The 20,384-nt window shown below is 41.9% G+C and overlaps 3 protein-coding genes across 10 annotated transcripts in view; 1 reads left to right on the top strand and 2 right to left on the bottom strand.

The window, feature by feature from the left end:
* Window positions 1-10,082, bottom strand: part of ZNF454 (zinc finger protein 454) — a 29,235-nt gene extending 19,153 nt beyond the window's left edge. For 2 of the 7 annotated variants that reach the window (XM_043467051.1, XM_043467045.1), the window contains exons 1-5: window positions 10,015-10,082; window positions 8,345-8,415; window positions 6,588-6,663; window positions 790-949; window positions 291-389 (exon numbers count right to left, since the gene is read on the bottom strand). In XM_043467051.1, the coding sequence (XP_043322986.1) occupies window positions 291-323 (33 nt within the window). In that variant the 5' untranslated portion in view covers window positions 324-389; window positions 790-949; window positions 6,588-6,663; window positions 8,345-8,415; window positions 10,015-10,082. The other 5 variants (XM_043467046.1, XM_043467049.1, XM_043467047.1 and 2 more) reach the window with 5 other exon arrangements.
* LOC122440963 overlaps window positions 972-20,384 on the top strand; it is a 64,354-nt gene continuing 44,941 nt past the window's right edge. Inside the window, exons 1-2 of the mRNA XM_043467610.1 lie at window positions 972-995; window positions 1,077-1,721. Coding sequence (XP_043323545.1) covers window positions 972-995; window positions 1,077-1,703 — 651 coding nt within the window. The 3' untranslated portion in view covers window positions 1,704-1,721. The remainder of the gene's footprint in view (window positions 996-1,076; window positions 1,722-20,384) is intronic.
* On the bottom strand, window positions 2,961-8,351 carry ZFP2 (ZFP2 zinc finger protein). 2 transcript variants are annotated; one of them, XR_006269131.1, is made up of 3 exons: window positions 6,904-8,351; window positions 6,588-6,663; window positions 2,961-3,952 (listed from the first exon to the last, which is right to left on the bottom strand). XR_006269131.1 is itself a non-coding variant. In XM_043467053.1 (2 exons), the coding sequence occupies exon 1, from the start codon at window positions 8,336-8,338 to the stop codon at window positions 6,944-6,946; it is 1,395 nt and encodes a 464-aa protein (XP_043322988.1). In that variant the 5' UTR covers window positions 8,339-8,351; the 3' UTR covers window positions 6,148-6,663; window positions 6,904-6,943. The 2 variants fall into 2 exon arrangements, 1 of the variants encoding a protein (XP_043322988.1); XM_043467053.1 differs by lacking the exon at window positions 2,961-3,952 and having other exon boundaries at window positions 6,148-6,663.

Below are 20,384 nucleotides of genomic sequence, written 5' to 3' on the forward strand. Positions count from 1 at the left end.
TTGCTAGTGGAAAGAGGGCAGGTTTCCACTCTGGACCAATCTGGGTTTCACATACAGTTGCGTCATTTATATGACCTTTAGCAAGTTCCTGAGCTCTGACAACCACCAGAATGAACCCAGCATGGGGCAGAAAGCATGGGAAAAGCAGCAAGTGGGTCAGCCTCCTGAGTGAGACTGGACTGGGAGAAAAGCTTCTGGTCAGGGGAAAGAAACATGTCCACCCTCTTCAACCATTACATTCAAATCTAAGGCAATTTAGAGGGGGAAGCCCACAGTGACCCCTCACTCACCTGGACCATGGTGGGCAGGCCCCTGACTGCCATTCCTTCTTCTCAGATGAGCCTTTTTAGAGACAAGCAGAGTGGAAATCCTCAGGCTGGAAACACCTACTGTTTATGAGGAGAGGACTGGGTCAAAAGATATCACACAGCAGTGGGGGGCTTTGAGCATTCACACCCTGGGAATCCTCCAATACCTCAAACAGTGAATTCTTAGTCCCTATTTGCTCCCAATCCTCTCTCCTCTTCGGGGATATTTCTGCCGGCCTCCACTGTAAAGGCAATAAATAGCTCATCTTGCTGCTACTCCCATTATCCCCCATCAATTTCCCCCTAGCAATCTGAGTCAAATTCTCCATATCTTTCCTTCTGTATCTTAAATACTGTGACTTTTCCTAGGAAAAAAGCATCCTCCAGCCTGATCTCACACTTTTTACACACCCTCTGGCCTTTTGCCCTTAAATTAGCTGAGAGATCTCAAGAAAAGTGTGACTCCTGCCTGGACACCTGCCTAATCCTGGGAGGGGAGTAGAGAAAGCAGGGGAGGAGGGTCTTCTTTTTCCTCAGAAAAGAAGCTAAGAAGGCTGCATCTTCACTGTCGAGACGTCTCTCAGGCTACGCCATTCTCTAACCTCAGGCCTCGCCTTCTCTGGGACGCGGTTTGGGGTGACCTGGAGTGAAAAGGTGGGCGAGATGCAGTGTATACGTGGGGGTCGGGTGGGGGTGTTGGACGCGACGAATTTTAAGCGTACATCCCACCCACCGGCCCTCTGCCTCTCAGCTAGGTCCCTCGGGTAGCTGCTGCAGTGGTTGCGCTGCTGCAGACCCGGCCTCAGCGAACTCAAGATACAGGGCTCCGAACCGCACCGGGAGCATCTACCACCGAGCGTAAACCGGATTACCGGAGTTGGTTCCGAATCACAAGCCAGCGACCCTGACGGCATCTTTCTCTACATGCACCCGCGGATTCGGACCCTAAACCCGAGAGCCCACACTTGGCCTTTTTGTCTTTGGAATCTAACCTTGGCCATACATCCAGGGAAGTTTGGGGCGTCAGATCAGCGCCCTTCAGAACGGACCACGACCCAGACCGACTCGGTTTTCAACCGCCCTTCCCACCAGGCTCCACCACCCCAAGGCTGCTCCCGCTCTCCCGATACGGCTTTGGCCGCCGTGCCTAGTCACCGCTGGGTTGCCCTTCGAGGAGCCTCTGCCTGCGGTGAGATCCGCACCGCCACATCGCAGGCAGAACACAATGAGCTGGTCTGCAGTCCGGGTCGGAACTGCGCTTGCGCGTTGCCGAGGGACCTGCTCAGCCGGATTCTCACAGGTCCGGGAGCTGCGGCGCTTCTGCTTCGCAGACTCCACTTCCCAGAAGGCGTAGCGGCGGCAAGCGCCGGCCTCCGCGCCGGGCGGGGAAAGTGACATTGCGCGCCTGCGCAGGTAGGGTCCCCACTCCAACCCCGCCAAACTACATGTCCCAGGGGCTCGTCTGGTCGTCACGGTTCCCCAGGCAGGTAACGCCCCCACGCTCTGATCCCCACGTGCGGATTTGGTTCCCTTCTGGTCAGCATGAAGAAGACAGAGGCCAGCGAGAAGTTGACAAAGGGATACGGGAGGTCATGCCGGGGGAGCGTCGCCTGATCCGACGAGGAGCGCGGAACCGGGACGCGCCTCAAGTTCTCAGTCGAAAAGAAGCGCGCCCGAGGGGAGGACCGCGCGCTGACTAGAGAAGGCAGCGGGGCCGTGCTTCGGCCACGGGAACGCTACGGATGCTAACAGTGGGTTCTGGTGTTTGGGCCGGAGCGGGGTCCGGGCGATGAGTGGGATGCGGGCGCATGACTGAGGAGGCTGCCCTGGGAGTTCAGGACTCAGCGGATGCTGGCTGGGACCAGAGTGGTGACCACAGGACAGGGGGCATGGTGCGAGAAACGTCCACGAGGTAGAATAAGTTCGGTTCTCCACGGCTTAGCCTGGATGCCAAGGAGTTTGTATTGTACAATCGGCTGCTGTTTAGAGAGGTGGTATTTATTTTTGTGGACAGTATTTTGCGGAGGCGGGCAAGGATGAGATAAAGTATAGATCTGGAGATCTCCAGATCTCCAACTGGAGATACTTAGTTGTCTTTGAATATGTATTTTCTGGGAGCTCGGGAAGTAAACATGAAAGGGTTTTAAGTTTATGCCCCTCCCCGCACCACCCCCCGCCCCACCCGAAAAAAGAAAAAAAAAAGCGCCAATAATGGGACCTGAGATTTGTCAGCTAGGGAACTGTTGGCCACATCTTAGAAGCAGTGTTTACTTGTGGCGTTCTGTTTTAGTTTTTATTGACGATTTCATTCTGTAGACACCTTTGGAGTGTCTGCTTGGGTCAGGCACTGTTCCAAGGGCTGGAGAAATACTGAAAGCATGGCATGCTGCAGTACGTGGGGTAGCAAAGAGACACGGCTGAGCGACTGAACAACAGCACTGTCGCAGGTTGAATTCTACTAGAGGTAGTACTCAGTAAACAAAATATTTTATTAGGTAGTGATGATACACCGAAGGACCGATGCTGAAGCCGAAGCTCCAATACTTTGGCCACCTGATGCGGAGAACTCATTCATTGGAAAAGACCCTGATGCTGGGAAAGATTGAAGACAGGAGGAGAAGGGGACGACAGAGGATGAGGTGGTTGGATGGCATCACCGACTCGATGGACATGAGTTTGAGCAAGCCCCAGGAGTTGGTGATGGACAGGGAAGGCTGGCATGCTGCAGTCCCTGGGGTCACAGAGTCAGTCACTACTGGGCAACTGAACTGATGACACACTTAGGCTGTTAGGTTTAGACTGTGACTGGGTGGGGAAGTGGGGATTATTTTAAGTAGCATTTGGAGTTCTCTTTGAGGAGGTAACATTTGAGCAGAGATCGGAAGGTAGTAAGGAAGGAAAACATGTGAATATTTGCGAAGAGAACAGAAATGCTGACCAGAGATGGAAGCGTGCTTGGTTAGTCTGTGGTTTAACAAGGCCACTATGACAGGAGAGGGCACAGTCAACAAGGGAGAGTGGGAGAGTAGATTAGAAGGGACTAGAGGGCTTGAAGGCCATGGTAAAAAGTTTGGATTGTTCTTCATGTTATAGGAAACCATCAAAGGGGTTTGAGCAAAGAGTGGTGTGGCTGAATACATTTTGACAGAATCACTGGTCTGCTTTGGGGAGAAAAGGCTGTGGTAGGGCTAGAGCTAATATAGGGAAAGCAGTTAGAAGGCTATTACAGCAGTGGGGTAATAGAAGGAGGAGAGAGCCTCCTACAATTATATAACCTTCCTACAAGGCATTTGCTTTGACAGCCCAAGATAATTGAGATAATTAAGGGCTCTGGATGCCATGCTAATAAGTTTGAATATTGTTCATATATATGAAAATGATAATAGAGTATTTATTTAGCACTAAGTATGGGTTGGGCACTAAGCATTTTACATTAGTACTGAATGTAATCCAAAGCTATAAGGTCTGCACTGTTAACAAATAAGAAAACAGATAGCGATATATTAAGTGCCTTGTCCAAGGTCTCATGTCTAGGGACCAGGAATCCTGCCCCTGCTGGTAGAAGAAAGGTGCAGAAGTTTCCTCTCCTTGTTGCCCAGGATGGCTGAGCACTGACATATGAGGACCCAAAGCTTCCAAAACTCCTGAAAAAGTGAAACCTTCATTTATTTGACCCATTTCTCCTGCTGCTCCCTCTAAGGGTTAATATTTTACCAATTTTGGGTTATCACATCCATCTTATAGGCTTCAGTACATACTTCTCTCCTCCTTGTCCTCTGTCTCCCTTTGAGCCTTTAATTTTGCTACTTTTTCATTTTTCATCTATTTTCTGCCTATCTCTCTGCTTCCTTCTTCCCCTTCATTTCTATCTCTTGAGATCAGGTGGGAAACAAGAAAAACAAATATATGAAGGGAAAGGAAGAAGCTGGTGTAAGGGAGAGACATTTAAAATCTAAGTTTCTGAGGTTATAATTAATTCAGTGTTTCATTCCCTTAGTCCTTGCCTTTTTTTTAAAAAAACTCTGTAGAGGTCCTGTAGCCCACAGAGATCAAAATGCTGTAGTTCTAAACACTCAAGAATCCATGGGAAACCTCCTCCATTGCTATCCAGAAATATCTTCTGTACCCACTGTTTCTTGATCACCCCTCTCCCAGTGGAAAGTTTCCTTCCTCCTGTTGAAAAAGATCCCTGTGGCCTCTGCCTCTGCCCTAGATCTGATTTCCCCACTTTGAACTGCACGTTCCCTCCTCTCTTCACTTTCAGACTCTCCCATGCAGTGATAAACACGCTCAATTCTTCTGCCTTAAATCATACAAATGCTCCTGGCAGATTATTTGTTGGCTAAATCAACACCTTTCTCAATCCCCCCTTTGCTTGCCTAAACTCCACTATAGAGGCTGGAAGAGCTAAAATTTTTTTTTTCAGACTCCTTTGCTCCTAGCCTCCATGCAACACAGCAGCTATGGTCAATGAGATGTAATCAGAAGTTTGCTGAGGGCTTCTGGGAAAACCTTTTCTGATAAAAGGCACAGATGTTGCTGGTGTTACCCACCCCCTTTCTTCCTGCTTTGAATGCAGATATTTTATGTGAACTATGGGAGCTGTCCTGTGACATGATGAAAAAGTCATAACACTCAAGGCACTGAATTATTTTGCCTTTGGAACAATGCCAACCACCTCCAGATTAGTTATGGGAGAAAAATAAATCCCTGTTTGCTTGCAAGCCATTGTTATTTGGGCTTTCTGTTATTTGTAGCCAAAAGCTTTCCCTTTCTCAACCAGTCTCCCTCTAGTTACCCTTCCTAAATCTCTCCTTTGTCAATCAAGCTATTAAGTCCTTTTCAACCTTTAACTCACTCTTCAACACACTAAAAGTTACAGAGATTATAAAAAACCAAAGGCCATTTTCTATTTTTACCTTATTGTAGCATTTGAAAATCTATCCCTATGCTAAAATTCTTTTACTTCTATGCCACCACCTTCTGATTTTTCTGTTTTTCATTTCTTTTTTTTTTGCCTGTTTTTTCTCCTCAGATTTTACTAATTTGACATCTCCCACTTGTGTGTGCTAAGTCATGTCTGACTCTTTATGACCCCATGGACTATAGCCCACCAGGCTCCTCAGTCCATGGGGATTCTCCAGGCAAGAATACTGAAGTGGGTTGCCATGCCCTCCTCCAGGGGATCTTTCCAACCCAGAGATTAAACTCAAGTTTCCCTCATTGCAGGCAGATTCTTTAGCAGCTGAGCTACCAGTGAAGCTCCTTAGTTTAGCCTTCCACTTACTGCATTTAAAGACAGTACTCCCAGAATACCCTTTTGTCACCACCCTTCTACTTATTCAACTGCCTATCAGGAATCTTCATTTGGATACTGCTCACTCATAAAATGCCCCCAGACCAAACTCATCATTGCCCCCCAAAGTTAGTCAACTTTTTGTGTTAATTATGGCAGCCATCCACCTAAATAAATCTGAGTGCTCACACTTAATTGATTACCTAGATTCTGCCTTATCATTGCTTGAATTCTTCCTTTTCTCTCCCATCCCACTGCTAGTTTCTTAGTTTAGCCCTAGGAAAACAAAGACTATCTTTTTCAGTTTGATTTCCTAATCATATTTATCACCTACAAGTGAAATTGCTTTAACTAGTCTCATAACTATAGACCTATAAAATCTCTCCCTATGACTGTTTTGAATATAAGTTGCAAAGATTTTGTTAATAACAAAATTTTCATTAATAACAGATTAATAATAACAGATTTTCATGTCTGTCAGTGTTTAGCTTCCTCTCCTTTCCACTTTGATAGTTAAGAGTACAATCCAAAGATGTGTTTGAATCCTGTGTACTCTAAGACTATATTTGTTATATTATTTTCTAAATAATTAGCTTATTAACAATAGTTTAATGACTGTTAGTGGAGAATTAAAACAGCATGCTATTGTATTCAGATCTGTACAATTATTCTGTCATCTGGTAGCAACCAGCCAGTATTTCAGAGGAGGAAATAAAAGGGTGTAGGGGAGGACATGGAATGATCATAGAAGTTGGTAGAGGTACAAAATTTTGACATAGGAGCATCTAGAAAACATATATAAGATGGTGAAAAATCAAGGATTTTCAAGCATTCATTATATTTATGGGATTGTAGCATTTTAGAGCTTATAGCACTCTTGGAGCCTTCTAAATCTAAAAATCCCTCATTTACCAAATCAGGACACTGGGACCTGGTGAAAGTAAGTGCCTTGTCCAAGTTAGTAGCAGATCAGGACTACATACCAGGTCTTTGGGCTGTCCAGTTAAGCACTCTCACATTTTCTCTCCAGTGTGAAGTCTCTGATGTCCAAAGGAGAATCTGCAGTATAATACAATAGAACTTATCTTCAGCATGAATCCTCACTGCTTAGAACATTAGTTATTTAAACCTTCTGGTATAAAGTAAGTTTTACTTTCTGAATCAAGATTTCTCTCCACTTTTATGTGGTTTCTCTGCAGTGGTCTGTATTTTCTGACATGGTATATTATACTTCAACTAAAAAATTACTGGAATCATTACATTTATTAGGTTTCTATATTACAAGACTTATCTGATTACCACTGAAGAGTTAATCATGATGAAGGGTCCCATGTTTTCCTCACGTATGAGTTCTCTGATGCCGTGTAAGATTTGTACTCCGACTGAAGGCTTTTCCACATTCATTACACTGATAGGGTTTCTCTCCTGTATGAGTTCTCTGGTGCACTATAAGGGATGAATTCTTAATGAAGGCTTTTCCACACTGATCGCATTCATAGGGCTTCTCACCAGTATGAATTCTTTGATGCTCAATAAGGTATGCACTCTGGCTGAAGGCCTTTCCACATTCACTGCATTCATAAGGCTTCTCTCCAGTATGAATAACCTGATGTACAGTAAGGGATGATCGCCCAGTGAAATGTTTTCCACATACCATACACTCATAAGGTTTCTCTCCAGTATGAATTCTCCGATGTTGAGTAAGAGATGAATTCTTACTGAAAGCTTTCCCACACTGATTACATTCAAAAGGTTTTACTCCAGAATGAAGTCTCTGATGCTCTATAAGGTATGTACTTTGGCTAAATGATTTCCCACATTTGTTACATTTGTAGGGTTTTTCTCCAGTATGATTTCGCTGATGCAGGGTAAGAGCTGAGCTCTTACTAAAGGCTTTTCCACATTCACTACACTCATAGGGTTTTTCTCCAGTATGACTTCTCTGATGTACAGTAAGATGCATACTTTGACTGAAGGCTTTTCCACATTCATTACATTCATAGGGTTTTTCTCCTGTATGAGTTCTTTGATGCACTGTGAGATTCATACTTTGGGTAAAAGCTTTACCACATTCATTACATTTGTAGGGTTTCTCTCCAGTATGAATCCTTTCATGTTGAATAAGGGATGAATTCTTGCGGAAAGCTTTTCCACACTGTTTACATTGATATGGTTTCTCTCCAGTATGAGTTCTTTGATGAACAGTAAGGTTCATGCTCTGACTGAAGGTTTTCCCACATTCATTACATTTGTAGGGTTTCTCTCCAGTGTGAATTCTTTGATGTACAGTAAGTGAGGAACGTTCAATGAAGTGTTTCTCACATACATTACACTTATAGGGTTTCTCCCCCGTATGAATTCTCTGGTGCTTAAGAAGAGATGAACTCTGGCTGAAGGTTTTCCCACACTCATTACATTCATAGACTTTCTCTCCTGCAAACATTCTTTGAGTTTTAATTAATTCAGCATTTTGTTTACTGTCTTTTCCATGTGAATTCCAATTGTGAGGACTTTTCCCCATAGGAATAGTTTGTTGTATATCAATGATTGAACCCTGACTGGAACATCTTTCAAGTTCATTACCTCCACATGTCCTTCGCTCAGTGAGGGTTTCCTTATGGGTAATGTGCACTTGGCCCAGATGTCTATCCTGGTTTTCCTGTTGCCCCTCTAACCAATTATCAGGTTCCCAGGTTTCCCGTAAAGAAGAATGCCAGAGACCTTCCCTTTCCATTATTACCCCATAAGATAAATCTTCAGTAACTTGGGCTTCGTAATTGACTCTTTTGTTTCAAGTCTTGGTCTTCCAGTCTGAAAAAAATAAAAATTCAAAATTGTTTCTATACTAGGAGATTGAAAACTGTATAAGATGGGAATGAGAGAATGCAACTGAGAATAACTATATGGCACATTTGAGAGCATCCAAGGATGTCCCTATAGTTAGGAAGAGAATTGGAAGGGAGGGAAAGAACAGTGAGCCACCCATAAATAACAGGGGAACTAGAAGCAGGGTAAGCAGAGGAAAGAGTGAGCCTATGCAGGAGGGACAGATACTGAAGTCACTGACTGCTGGACAAGGCTAAATAAGGAAGATGGAACTAAAGGAAGATATACAGACAAGTTGGGATTAGGAGAGGCAGATCAAAAAGCCATGGCACATTTACCAGCAGTTTCTTCTCTCCTGCAGGCTGCCTATAATTCTGATATTAAATCTTCATAAAACATAATAGTGTGATATAGTGAAAAGATTGTTTACCATGGAGGCAAACAAACTTGGGTTTAAACACTGGCTGTTAACACTTAGCCTCTTAAGTACTTACTTGTTTCTCTGAATCTGAGTTTCACAGATATAAAATGAGGATGCAAATAATCTCATAAGGACTAAGTAAATTAATGTATATAAACTACCCTTAGGGTACATACTTATCAGGAAGATAAAGTATCAGAACATACTTGAAACTTAAACTCTCAAGGGAGGATGGCACAGTCTCAAAGCTCCTCCCTTCTGCCCAAGGAGCCTGATTTTCTCACTCTGTTTAGGGAAGAGAATCCTAAAGGGCCTACCCTTTCCTAAACACCCATTCCTTGAATATAAGAACTAGTGGCAGAGGCAGGTAGGGGAGAATCTGTTGAACTGCTTGAAATGGGGCATGAGGGAAGGCCTTGTAACCGCTCAGACTTTGTTTTCACTGATCCCATTTCTTATCCCAGACAAAATGGCCTGGAAGCAATGAGAGGCAGAGGACAGGAAACTACAGTCTGAGAATCCATTTGTCAGGCTGATCAAAATTACCAGAGCAGAGATCAACAGTGAACCAAAAGATCAAAGGCCTACGGGCAGGAGGCTTTACTGTGAAAGCAAGAGATGTGCATGAACTGGACTTTATCCTTCTAATCTGACCCAGTTACACAGAAGAAGAGAAAAAGTGGAAACCCAAGCAGGGTCCACCTGTAAAACACACACACCACCAAGTAACCTCAAAGAAGACCTATCCTGTCAAATGTGAAGTACCAACAAGTGCTACCCAGTAAACAACACAGAGGACATAGGGTTATATATTCACACGGTTAGACAAAGTCCAGAGAGACAAAACTATAGAAAGGAAACTGACACACAGAAAATAAAAAATTTGGAAACTAGAGGTTCAAGAAATGTTTGAAATAATAAAAGTAGGAGAACAAGGGGGGAGCATAAAAATCAAATGGGAGAATAAACATTGGAAGACTAAATTGGTCCCAAGTATCAGAAGACAAAAAAAAAGTTACATACTAGAGAAGGTATTTGTAACACATCACTCAATGACGCAACACACACCAAATGGCACAGGTCTCATGAGACTCAAGGACCTCTGAAGTCGTTTCTCCCCAAGGTGACACTCATAAAACAAGTCTTTGCAACCTGATCCTTACCTGGGGAGATGCGCCCAGAATGTTCTTTTGTCATCAGGTTCAGTTCTCAATCCTGCTGAGAAATCACATTTGGTTTGGAAAGCTGATGTCCTGCTCAGGAAGAAAAACACTACATTTGCGTTCTGAACTGAGCATAAAAATCACTCCCAGCATGTCTTATCCCTTCCCCTTCAGGACTTCTCAGAGTGTGTGGCTCCTGAGAGTTCCCATTTTTCCATTCTCTACAGAAAAGACCTTTCATCTTGAGAGGACAATAAGGAACTACCCTAAAATAATGTCCTGTAGTATCAGGATTTCAAGTACAAATTCAAAAATTCCAGAGGCTGTACAAGCTGTCAGTGGTAGGAAAGATGGTAATATGTAGGTTTTGAGTTACAAGAAGTCCTTACCCAGTGAAGTCCTATAGTTTCTCAGCATCACTTTCCCATACAGTTTCCTCTGAGAAGAATCTAGATGGACCCACTCCTCCCAGGTGAAGTCCACAGACACATCCTTGAATCCTGAAACTATAAATTCCTGCTTAAAAAAGAATTATGCCAATAACACCCTCTGAGGGAAGTAAAAGAAAAATAACAAAAAACAAGCAGCATTAGATGGGATAGGATAAAGAGATCTGTGGGAGAAAATGTTATCTTCCAAAAGAAACCACCTCTGCAATAAAAACAGACATCATTATAAAACAATCAGGGACAGACATAAGGAGTAATAGGGAAAGACATTGAAGGCTGCTCTAGATTAGCAGTGGAGAAGAGTAGATGGTATTCTGATTGTATCCTATTCACCTCACTGAGGAAAGGACGGATTCCCCACCCTAAATAGCACAGGATGACCAAATACATGACACACAGCACTGGACAGAAGAGATAGACAGCATTTATTAGTCACATATTCTCACAACCTGGGGGAGGACACTCCACACCATGCAAGACCATGTGGTGGTTGTATTCAGAAACAGCGAGCCTGCATGGGCTGTGGGAGGCAGGCTTTGTACTGACAGGGCGATGTGGCCCTTGGCTACCATGGGAAGATGTGATTGGCTTGTTAAAACATTTTCGAGCTGTTAGGAAGATAAAAAACCATTAGGTTGAGGATTAGTACAAGTGTACCTGGCCAGAATGACGGGAGCCAGCTGCGTGGGGAGCCTTTCCCACTAGGTGGGAGCATATCCAGTGAGAGCAGGGGAACTCACAGCTAGGTCTCTGGAGCTCCCTAAGGTTCAAAGCTGTAGAGACAGCACATGGAATTTTAGGCTTTACAATAACTGGGTGGAAACTCCAGTTAATGGGGGGAAAGCATGTGTAAATAGGATAAATCTAGAATGTGGCTGGTCTGTGAGACAACCAACAAAACACCCAGCTTGACTTGAAAATGGCATTTCAAACTTATAAGCCCATTTGGGCCTTGTTTTCCATCTCTTAGACGAGGAAGTAAAACTGTAAGAAATCACTATGTTTGATGAGTGTGATGGTTAATTTCACATGTCAACTGGGCTAAGGTATGATCGGAGAGTTGGTAAAGCATTATTTCTGGGTATTTCTGTGAGAGTGCTCCCATTTGCATAGGTAGATTGGGTAACAAAAAAGGTGGAAGGGCAGCATCCAATCCACTGAGGGCCCACACAGAACAAAAAGGCTGAAGAAAGGTGAATTTGTTCTCTCTGCTTGAGCTGAGATAGCCATCTTCTCCAGCCCTTAAACATAGCTCTCTTAGTTCTTGAGCTCAGACCAGCTCAGACTCAGACCAGGACTTAGACCATCAGTCACTGGATCTCACACCTCTTGGTTAGGAGTGGGACTGCAGCACTGGCTTTCCTGGGCCCTCTGCAGTGCAGATGGAAGATCATGGGAACGCTTCATCCTCCATAACTGTGTGAGCCAACTCATCATAACCTCTCTGTATATCTACATATATCCTATTAGTTCTCTTTCTCTGGAGAACCCTAACTAATACAAGGAGGGAACACTAACTGAGTGGCAGTTACACTAAATGATAACTCACCTTGTACTCATTTTTTTTACCAAGAGGAGATTCATATGCCTCAGCTCATTTAACCCAAAGGACAACTGCCAAAGTGATAGAATTAAAGTCATCATTTTACAGACGAGGAACCTGAGGATCAAAAAGGTTAGTACATTCAAGATCATACAGCTTGAACCCAAGGCCATCCAACTCCTCATGTTGTGAGAAGGCCAAGAAAAGATCCCAGCAACTCAGCAAGCACAAGAGTGAGAGAAAGACAGAAAGGGAGATGGAAGCAGACTCAGGACTGAAACTTGGGGGAAAAAGGGTTTCAAGGAAGAGGGGCTAGTCAACACTATCAGAAGTCAGGTAGGTTGGATAGCATGATGGTTGAAAAGAATGTCTGATTTGAAAATGAGCTAATTTCAGAAGAATGATGAAGGAAGAAGTCAGCTTACAGTGGATAAAAGAATGAATGGAAGATGAGGAATCAGAAGCAGCCAGATGAAATTACTTCAAACTTTTTGTGAAGATGAGTAATAAGACTGTATGAAAAGAAATAAGGAATAAGTTGTGGAAATAAAGCAATGGAAAAGGTTGCATTTAAGGACAGAGAGCACTGTAATATGTGTGTAAGTAAAAGAGAGAAAAGGACTGACAAGTTCAGAGATGGAATGAAGCCAATTTCCAAGCAATTTGGATATTTTACATCCTACTGGCTTAGAACTCTAGAAAAAGTGTCAACCCTGAGGCACAGAGTTTACTATATTTCTTTCTACCTCATTATTTATTTTCTCCTAGTACTTTTAAATCAACATATCAAAATAACAAAAACATGTTAAAAATTATTGACAAACATTGTCAAGAAAAGTAAAAGTAGCTATTTGTTGTTCAGTCACCAAGTCATGTTGGACTCTTTGCAACCCCATGGACTGTAACACGCCTGGCTTCCCTGTCCTTCACCGTCTCCCAGAGTTTGCCCAAGTTCATGTCCGCTGAATCAGTGATACCATCCAACCATCTTATCCTCTATCACCAAAAGTAGCTACTAGTAGTATATAAATATATGGCAGAAATTCCATTTTATGAAAGGAAAAAAAGAAATGAGAAAAATCATCAGTTTGAAAAATGTTCTAAAGAAAAGGGAAGAAACAAAGCATAATAATGATAAATCATTAAATAACAAAAGAAAGACTCAATACATGTATAACAACAAATGTAAATGGGCTGGCTTTATCTGTTAAAAGAGAAAAGCAGTAAAATTGGCTTAAATTACAATTATATGGCACATACAAGAGGCCCTGGAAAATTACATGGACAGAGGAGCCTGGCGGGCTATAGTCCATGGGGCTGCAAAGAGTCAGTCGCAACTGAGCATCTAACACATATATACATATAAGAGACACACATAAAACACAAACCAAAAAGTTTTAAAAAGTGGGGATGCTAGAGAAAAGACATGGTGGCTCATTGGTAAAGAATCTGCCTGCAATGCAGGAGACACAGGAGATGCAGGTTCAACCTGTGGATCGGGAAGATCCCCTGGAGGAGGAAATGGCAACCGACTCCAGTATTCTTGCTTAGAGAATCCTATGGACAGAGGAGCCTGGTGGGCTACAGTCCATAGGGTAACAGAGTCAGACATGACTGAGCGGCTGAGCACACACACACACAGACAAGATATAGCAGGCAAAAGCAAACAAAAAAAAGGGAGGAGACCATATCAATAACAGATAAGGTAGAATATATGTGGAAATAAAATATAAGCCCCTTTGTGAAAAAGGTAATAGATCATAAATATGATGCCTTCTTTCTGGGCTTCCCTGGTGGTCCAGTGGTTAAGAATCCACTGATCAATGCAGGGTACACAGGTTCAATCCTTGGTCCAGAAAGATTCTACATGCCGTGGAGCATCTAAGCCCACAAGCTGTTATCTACTGAGCCCAGGCACTGCAACTACTGAAGTCTGCGTGCCCTAGAGCCTGTGCTCTGCAACAAGAAGCCACTGTAATGAGAAGCCCACGCCCCCCAGCTAAACAGCAGACTGCTCACCACAACTAGAGAAAGCCGCGTGCAGCCACAAAGACCCAGTGCAGCCCAAACATAAAACAATAATAAAATACATTTAAAAAAAACAATGCATTAAAAAGCAATAATAAATATAATATTATCTTTCCAAAAAATTAACCTACTTTCAATAAGTTAATAATAAGGCAAAATTAAAAGCCCAAATTTAGACTCTGATGGGTTTATATGTTGGTCTTCTCTACCTTCCTAGATTCTTCTCATTCCCTTAAGTGCAGAAACTACTCCTCCACTCCTGCCACAGGCCACAGAGCTTGTCCCTACTATGAAGCATACTATGGAACCCTGGGTAGATTAGTATAGAAAGCCATTTTAAAAAGCTAAAGTGAAACTTAACTGTATCAATCATAAAATGTATTTGATGCTAATCTCTTAAGATGTTTTCTCCCTTTCTCCTTTCCACTTATTATGGGTTTTTTTCTCCCCAGCACTACATTAAGCTCATGGTAAATCATGGTATTTGAAATAAGCAGCTTCCTAGGTTTATCTCCTTCATGCAGAGGTTTCCTCAAATATAAAACACAGAGTTTTTTGATACTGTTATTCTTTAAAAAGGCCAAACATCAAATGGAATAAGTAGGAATATTTTAATAATGAAAATATACTTTATAAAGAAGATACAATAGTGATGAAGTTTTAGACACCACAGTAGCACAATGTTTTCAGATATAATTCTCAGCAACCCAGTGTCTTAATTTTTTTTAACCAAGTCACAACTCTGGTTAAATCACAATCACAATAGCAACAAAAATTGAAACGCCTCAGAATACACTTACTAGGAATAAGCAAGATCCTTATGATGAAAGTTAACAAAAGCCATAATGAAAGATCTGAATAAAAGGAAGGGTAATTTTTTTTTACTCAATAGGAAGAATATTGTAAACATGGTAATCTTCCTCAAATTGATATAGTTAGTGAACCCAAATCAAAACTGCATATTTTTTAACAGTTTCTGCTGAACTTGATAATAGTTAATAAAATTTGACCCTAAGGATAAATGTATACGAATAGTATAGTAACCAAAGGAGGTGGGGATGTTCTTTATAAAGTAACTAAATTTTAAAACAAATAAAATAGAGTGGTACTACAGTAGAAATAGAGCAACAGAACAGAAGTCAGAAAAATAAGCTCAAGTGTGTATGTATATGTATCTGAACATGTTATATGTAAACATTTTATATACATATATAAATTTAGTGTGTTATCTAATTTAGTGTATCTAATTTAGTGTAAATTTAGGTAGTATCTCAAATCTATCAAGAATAAGCAAAGTACTCAATATATTATTTCAATAGGTGCACAACAGTTTGAATGCCATCTCCTCAAACGTGCCAACCCAGTGCTGCCTAACTAAAGCAGACTCCATGTCACACTCAGCCGGGCCACCCTACTGTTTGGTGACCACAGCATGTAACAACATCCTCAGTGGTATTTCTTCTTCTTCATTGCTGCCTCCTCTTTCTAGAAGAGAACATCAAGGAGGAAAGGGCTTTGCCTGTTTCATTCACTACTACCTTCCCATCATCCAGAACATTGCTTAGCACATGGTAGGCAGGCGCTAAAAATCTGTTTAATGAAAGGATAGATGATGAAATGCCTCACCACACCATATTAAATGAAGTTAGATTCCAACCTCATATGTATACAATAAATTCCAGATAGCTCAAGAAACCAAATTTAAAATGATGATAACCAATAGAAAATGTAGAAAAGTATTTCTATAAACTTAGGCTACAGAAAACCTTTCATAGCAATAATTCCAAAGCCAAACAAAGGAAAAGAAATGTTAACTGCATAAAACTTTATTTGTAGCCAAAGATTATAAAAAATTTTAAAAGAAAGCTATGACAGGGAACAAGAATGGCGATTTATGGCAAAGGACTAATATCCACTTCTTTTATATATAAACAACTCAACATAAAAATGGACAAAGGACACAAAATGGCATCTTAAAAGGCTAGAAGAATGTACATCCAGGGTCATTTTTGAGAATTTGAGACCTAGAAGTATATCTTATAACCTTAATTTTTTTTACAATTATATGCTTAATATTTATATTCAGAAAAAGAAGATAAAACTTAAAGGCAAATGCAAGTTATACTTGGGCAATTCACAGTCACACAACTGGTTAATATAGGAAAGATGGAAATATTAGGCAAGATGAAAGAAGGAATACAGTTCTAACACTGCACTGATACATCCTAAATCAATCACTATACTCTTTGAAAGTGTCAAGGTCATCAAAGACAAAAACTGAGAAACTGTTCCAGATTAAGGGGGACTAAGGAGACAGGATATTTAGATGCCAGGTGAGAACTGGATTAGTTCCTGGATCAGATAAAGGACATTTGTGGCAAAACAGGACTAAGATCCCAGGTTTAATCCCTGGGTCAGGAAGATTCCCTGGAGGAGGGCATGGCAACCCACTCCAGTATTCTTGCTTGGAGAACCCTATGGACTGAGGAGCCTGGCAGGCTACAGTCCATAGGATTGCAATGAGTCAGATATGACTGAAGCAACTTAGCATGCATCATGCACGCATTTTAACTAAATAAAATAAAATCAAGGCTACTGACAACCAAACTGAAACCTTCATCAACTAAAGTCTTCTGAGTGCTCCCCCACTTAAATCTTCCTCCTTTCCAGAAATTCTGATAGTACCTATTTTTGTGAATTATGTTGCCTTTTAAAACTGAGCTTGATAACACTGAGGAGAGAAAGTAACACAAAGAGAAATCATGACAGCTAATGCTTGTCTTCATGAAGTCTTTAGACTGGCTCCTTTTATAAATAACCAAGTGACATATTCAAGAGACGCCTAACATATGACCTTATGAATAGAGAAACACCACAAGTCCTTTAGGATGGCAGACGAGGTTAACTATACCTAAACTTAAAAAGTAAAACAAAAAAATACCTAAGAACTTAAGAGTTTCCTGGGTCAAATCCTCCTGATGTCTTACTTCCTTTTCCAGAGAAGCAACAACTTCAAGTTTTAGCAAAAACTAGTAGGTTCCATTTCAAGCAATCTCTCAGAGCAAAAATAGCCTAGGCTCCTTATTCACTTTTTTCCTCTGATTTTTTCTGCTTCTTTTCAGAACAGCTCTCATCATGCCAACTCCCTTCTTTAAATTCCTCTGACTCCTCCTGTACTATCATGCCTACCACCCCACCCAACACACAAACTCCTCCTTCCTGGTACTTGACCCCAACTTTGTCTCTGATTCCCTCTCACTTCCAGTACCCTGCCACCTTCACTCCACCTGTAAAACTTGTCACCTACAAATTGGTACTTGCCATCTACCTCTAGACATGAGCTGCTGCAACTGCTGACCTTCAATACCCCCTGAAAGGAGTTCAGGGCAGAGATCGGGAATGAAGCACTCTGTCCTCTGGGAAAACTGGCAGAACAGGTCTTTAGATAGTTATCTTCAGGAGACAATATTATGAGCCCAGTTCTTGTATCCTGTCCTAGAAAAGCACTAAAATCCTTCATGGTGACATCTCCTTCTTGTGACTAGCAGTAACCTTCTGCAAAAAAAAAAAAAAGAAAAAAGTGCTTGATTGCATGTATTCCCCCTTCCCCAAAACCACATACATACTAACCTTCCCTCTCTCTCTGGAGCAGTCTCTAAGAGCTATCTGAAATGCTGCCTTCAGTCCTCATTTTGCCCCAAATAAAACTTAACTCAATTCTCACGTTGTGCATTTTTTTTCAGTTGACAAACTCTAAAACACCAAGTATAGTGTCTGGAATAATGCTAAGAATGCCTACAACTGAGCTAGTACTTTCAACATTCCAGGAACCAATGCTGGACTCTTTTTACTTTATTTCATTTGAACTTTCACCACACTTATGAAGTAGGTATTATTAAATGAAACAAGTCCAGTGAAATTCTTATCAGTGTCAGCTGTGTGGCAAACACTCAGTTAATATTGTTATTTCTATCATCACCATGAGGAACTAATGCTTAGGAATGTCAAGTCACTCACCCAAGACAGTCCAGCTATTAAATAATAGTTGGAATTTAAACTTGAGACGCTCTGACTTCACTACAGCAAATCCTCTCCACGTATCCCTACCCGGCCCTACTTCTGGTCACCACACTGATCTTCTCTTTCTCCTGAACTCTGGAAAACCTGGGTCCTGGAACTCTGACAACCTGGGTACTTAACTGTACTTGTTCTTATTATTGCATATATGTGCAATCATCATGACTGTTTGCTGTAGAAATGTGACCTCTTTTATGTTCCTGGAGAGTCCACAGCCCTATAAGCAACTACAAGGACCATCTCTCACATGATTTCTGTTCCTTTTGAGACCCCTGAACAGCACCAACAAATTAGCAGGCCAAGGCATCCAGCTGAATAAGGAACTGGCAGCTGAGAACAGAACAGAGAGACATTGAGAGAGGGTTTTGTGGAAAATGGGCTTCCCTGGTGGCTCAGAGGTTAAAGCGTCTGCCCGCAATGCGGGAGACCCAGGTTTGATCCCTGGGTCGGGAAGATCCCCTGGAGAAGGAAATGGCAACCCACTCCAGTATTCTTGCCTGGAGAATCCCATGGAAGGAGGAGCCTGGGAGGCTACAGTCCACGGGGTTGCAAAGAGTCGGACACAACTGAGCTACTTCACTTTCACTTTGTGGAAAGCAGCCAACATTCAGAGATCTCAATAGTTCTGTTTTCTGTGGTGAGGCCCACCTACACTTCAGGAGCAAGGGAGAGGTTTGAGAGAAAAATGAGCTCACCTGAACTCCCAAAAGTGGAGGCCCAGCAGCCATTGCCTTCTCCTTCCTTCCTGTGGTGTCCTTCCCAGGGGATGGGCAGGATCCAAAGATGGAGCTGAGGGAAGGAAAGATGTGAGAAACAAGACTCCTGCAAAAAAAAGAAAAAGAAAAAAAAAAATACTGAGAAATGGAATATTGCCTGCCACATCAGTAAACAAAGGATATTACAGTTATCAGGATTGCATCCACCACCCTTGAGCTGGTGAGCCGGGAGGGGCACTCTGGAAAGAAAGAATACCTGCCATCTAGCAGACATCAGACTTCAGCCACTCCCCACAGTGAGCCTTGAGGAAACTCAGGGTGTGAAAACACAGGATACTGGCCCCAGGTAGCTGAGGTATATATTAAAGGAATGATTTCAGTGAGCCCTGACCTTTGCATCTTCCCATGCACAGAAAAGTGATAAATTCCTTGAGATATCTGGTTTTCTTTAATTAACAGATTAATTTCTTTAATCTTCTGACATGCAGACTATCTGCCCTTTGTTGCAAAACTCCTATATACCCAAGCTCCTCCCCAGCCTCCTCAGAGCAGCTCTCAGGATTACTTGAGATAGATGCTGCCTCCCAGGCTTGGGCTTGAGGTCATAAAAATTTCTGCTGAATAAAACACAACTCCCAACTATTAGGCTGTGAATTTTTTTTTTTTTTTTTTGTCTACAGTATAATACCTACAGATAAGCCAGATAAGTGTATGGCATTTATGTGAAGAATACCATGAAAAATACCATTTTATTTACTGATTAAACTTATTTAAAGAAAGCTGAACAAAGAGACACATACCATCTTCCTGGATAGGATGTCACAATATCCTAAGTTGTCACTTCTTTGAAATTAATTTATAAACTTAACACATTCCCAACCAAGTTATACCTAAATAATAATCTTCTAAGGTTAATTATGGAAAAGATGATCTTTTTTAAAAGTTAATTGTGTTACAAAACAATAGCCAGGAAATTTCTGAAAGGGAATAACAAACTTGCCCTCCAGATATTATAGGATTCCCTGGAGGAGAAAATGGCAAGCCAATCCAGTATTCTTGCCGGGAAAATCCCACAGACAGAGAAGCCTAGCAGGCTACAGTCCATGGGATAACAAAGAATCAGACACGACTGACCACATACACACAATTAGAACACACAGTTACTGCATAGGGAGAATCACTCATTCACCAGATATACTGTTGAACACCTACTGTGTACCAGGCACCTATTCTTAGGGCAAACAAAATAAACTCTCCACCCTCATGGATGTTATAGTCTAACAGGGAAAAGGGTCAACGGAATAAATTAAAATCCTACCAACACAAACAGTTCAGGAAAAAGTTTATACATAAGAATTCAAGATATGAAAAAATGTGACAGCTCACATCAATGAAGAAAATGTCATGGTCCGAGTGCAGGTTGGAAAAGAACTTCCAGACATGAGACAGAATGAGAGGGAAATAAAGTTTATTAGAGTGGGAGACGCTGTTAGAAGAGTGGGCCAGCTCAAGGGAGAACCGGCCTTGAACAGGAGTCCTTAGTTCACTTTTATACCC

The sequence above is a fragment of the Cervus canadensis genome, chromosome 4 (assembly GCF_019320065.1).
Source record: "Cervus canadensis isolate Bull #8, Minnesota chromosome 4, ASM1932006v1, whole genome shotgun sequence".
Classification (NCBI taxonomy): domain Eukaryota; kingdom Metazoa; phylum Chordata; class Mammalia; order Artiodactyla; family Cervidae; genus Cervus; species Cervus canadensis.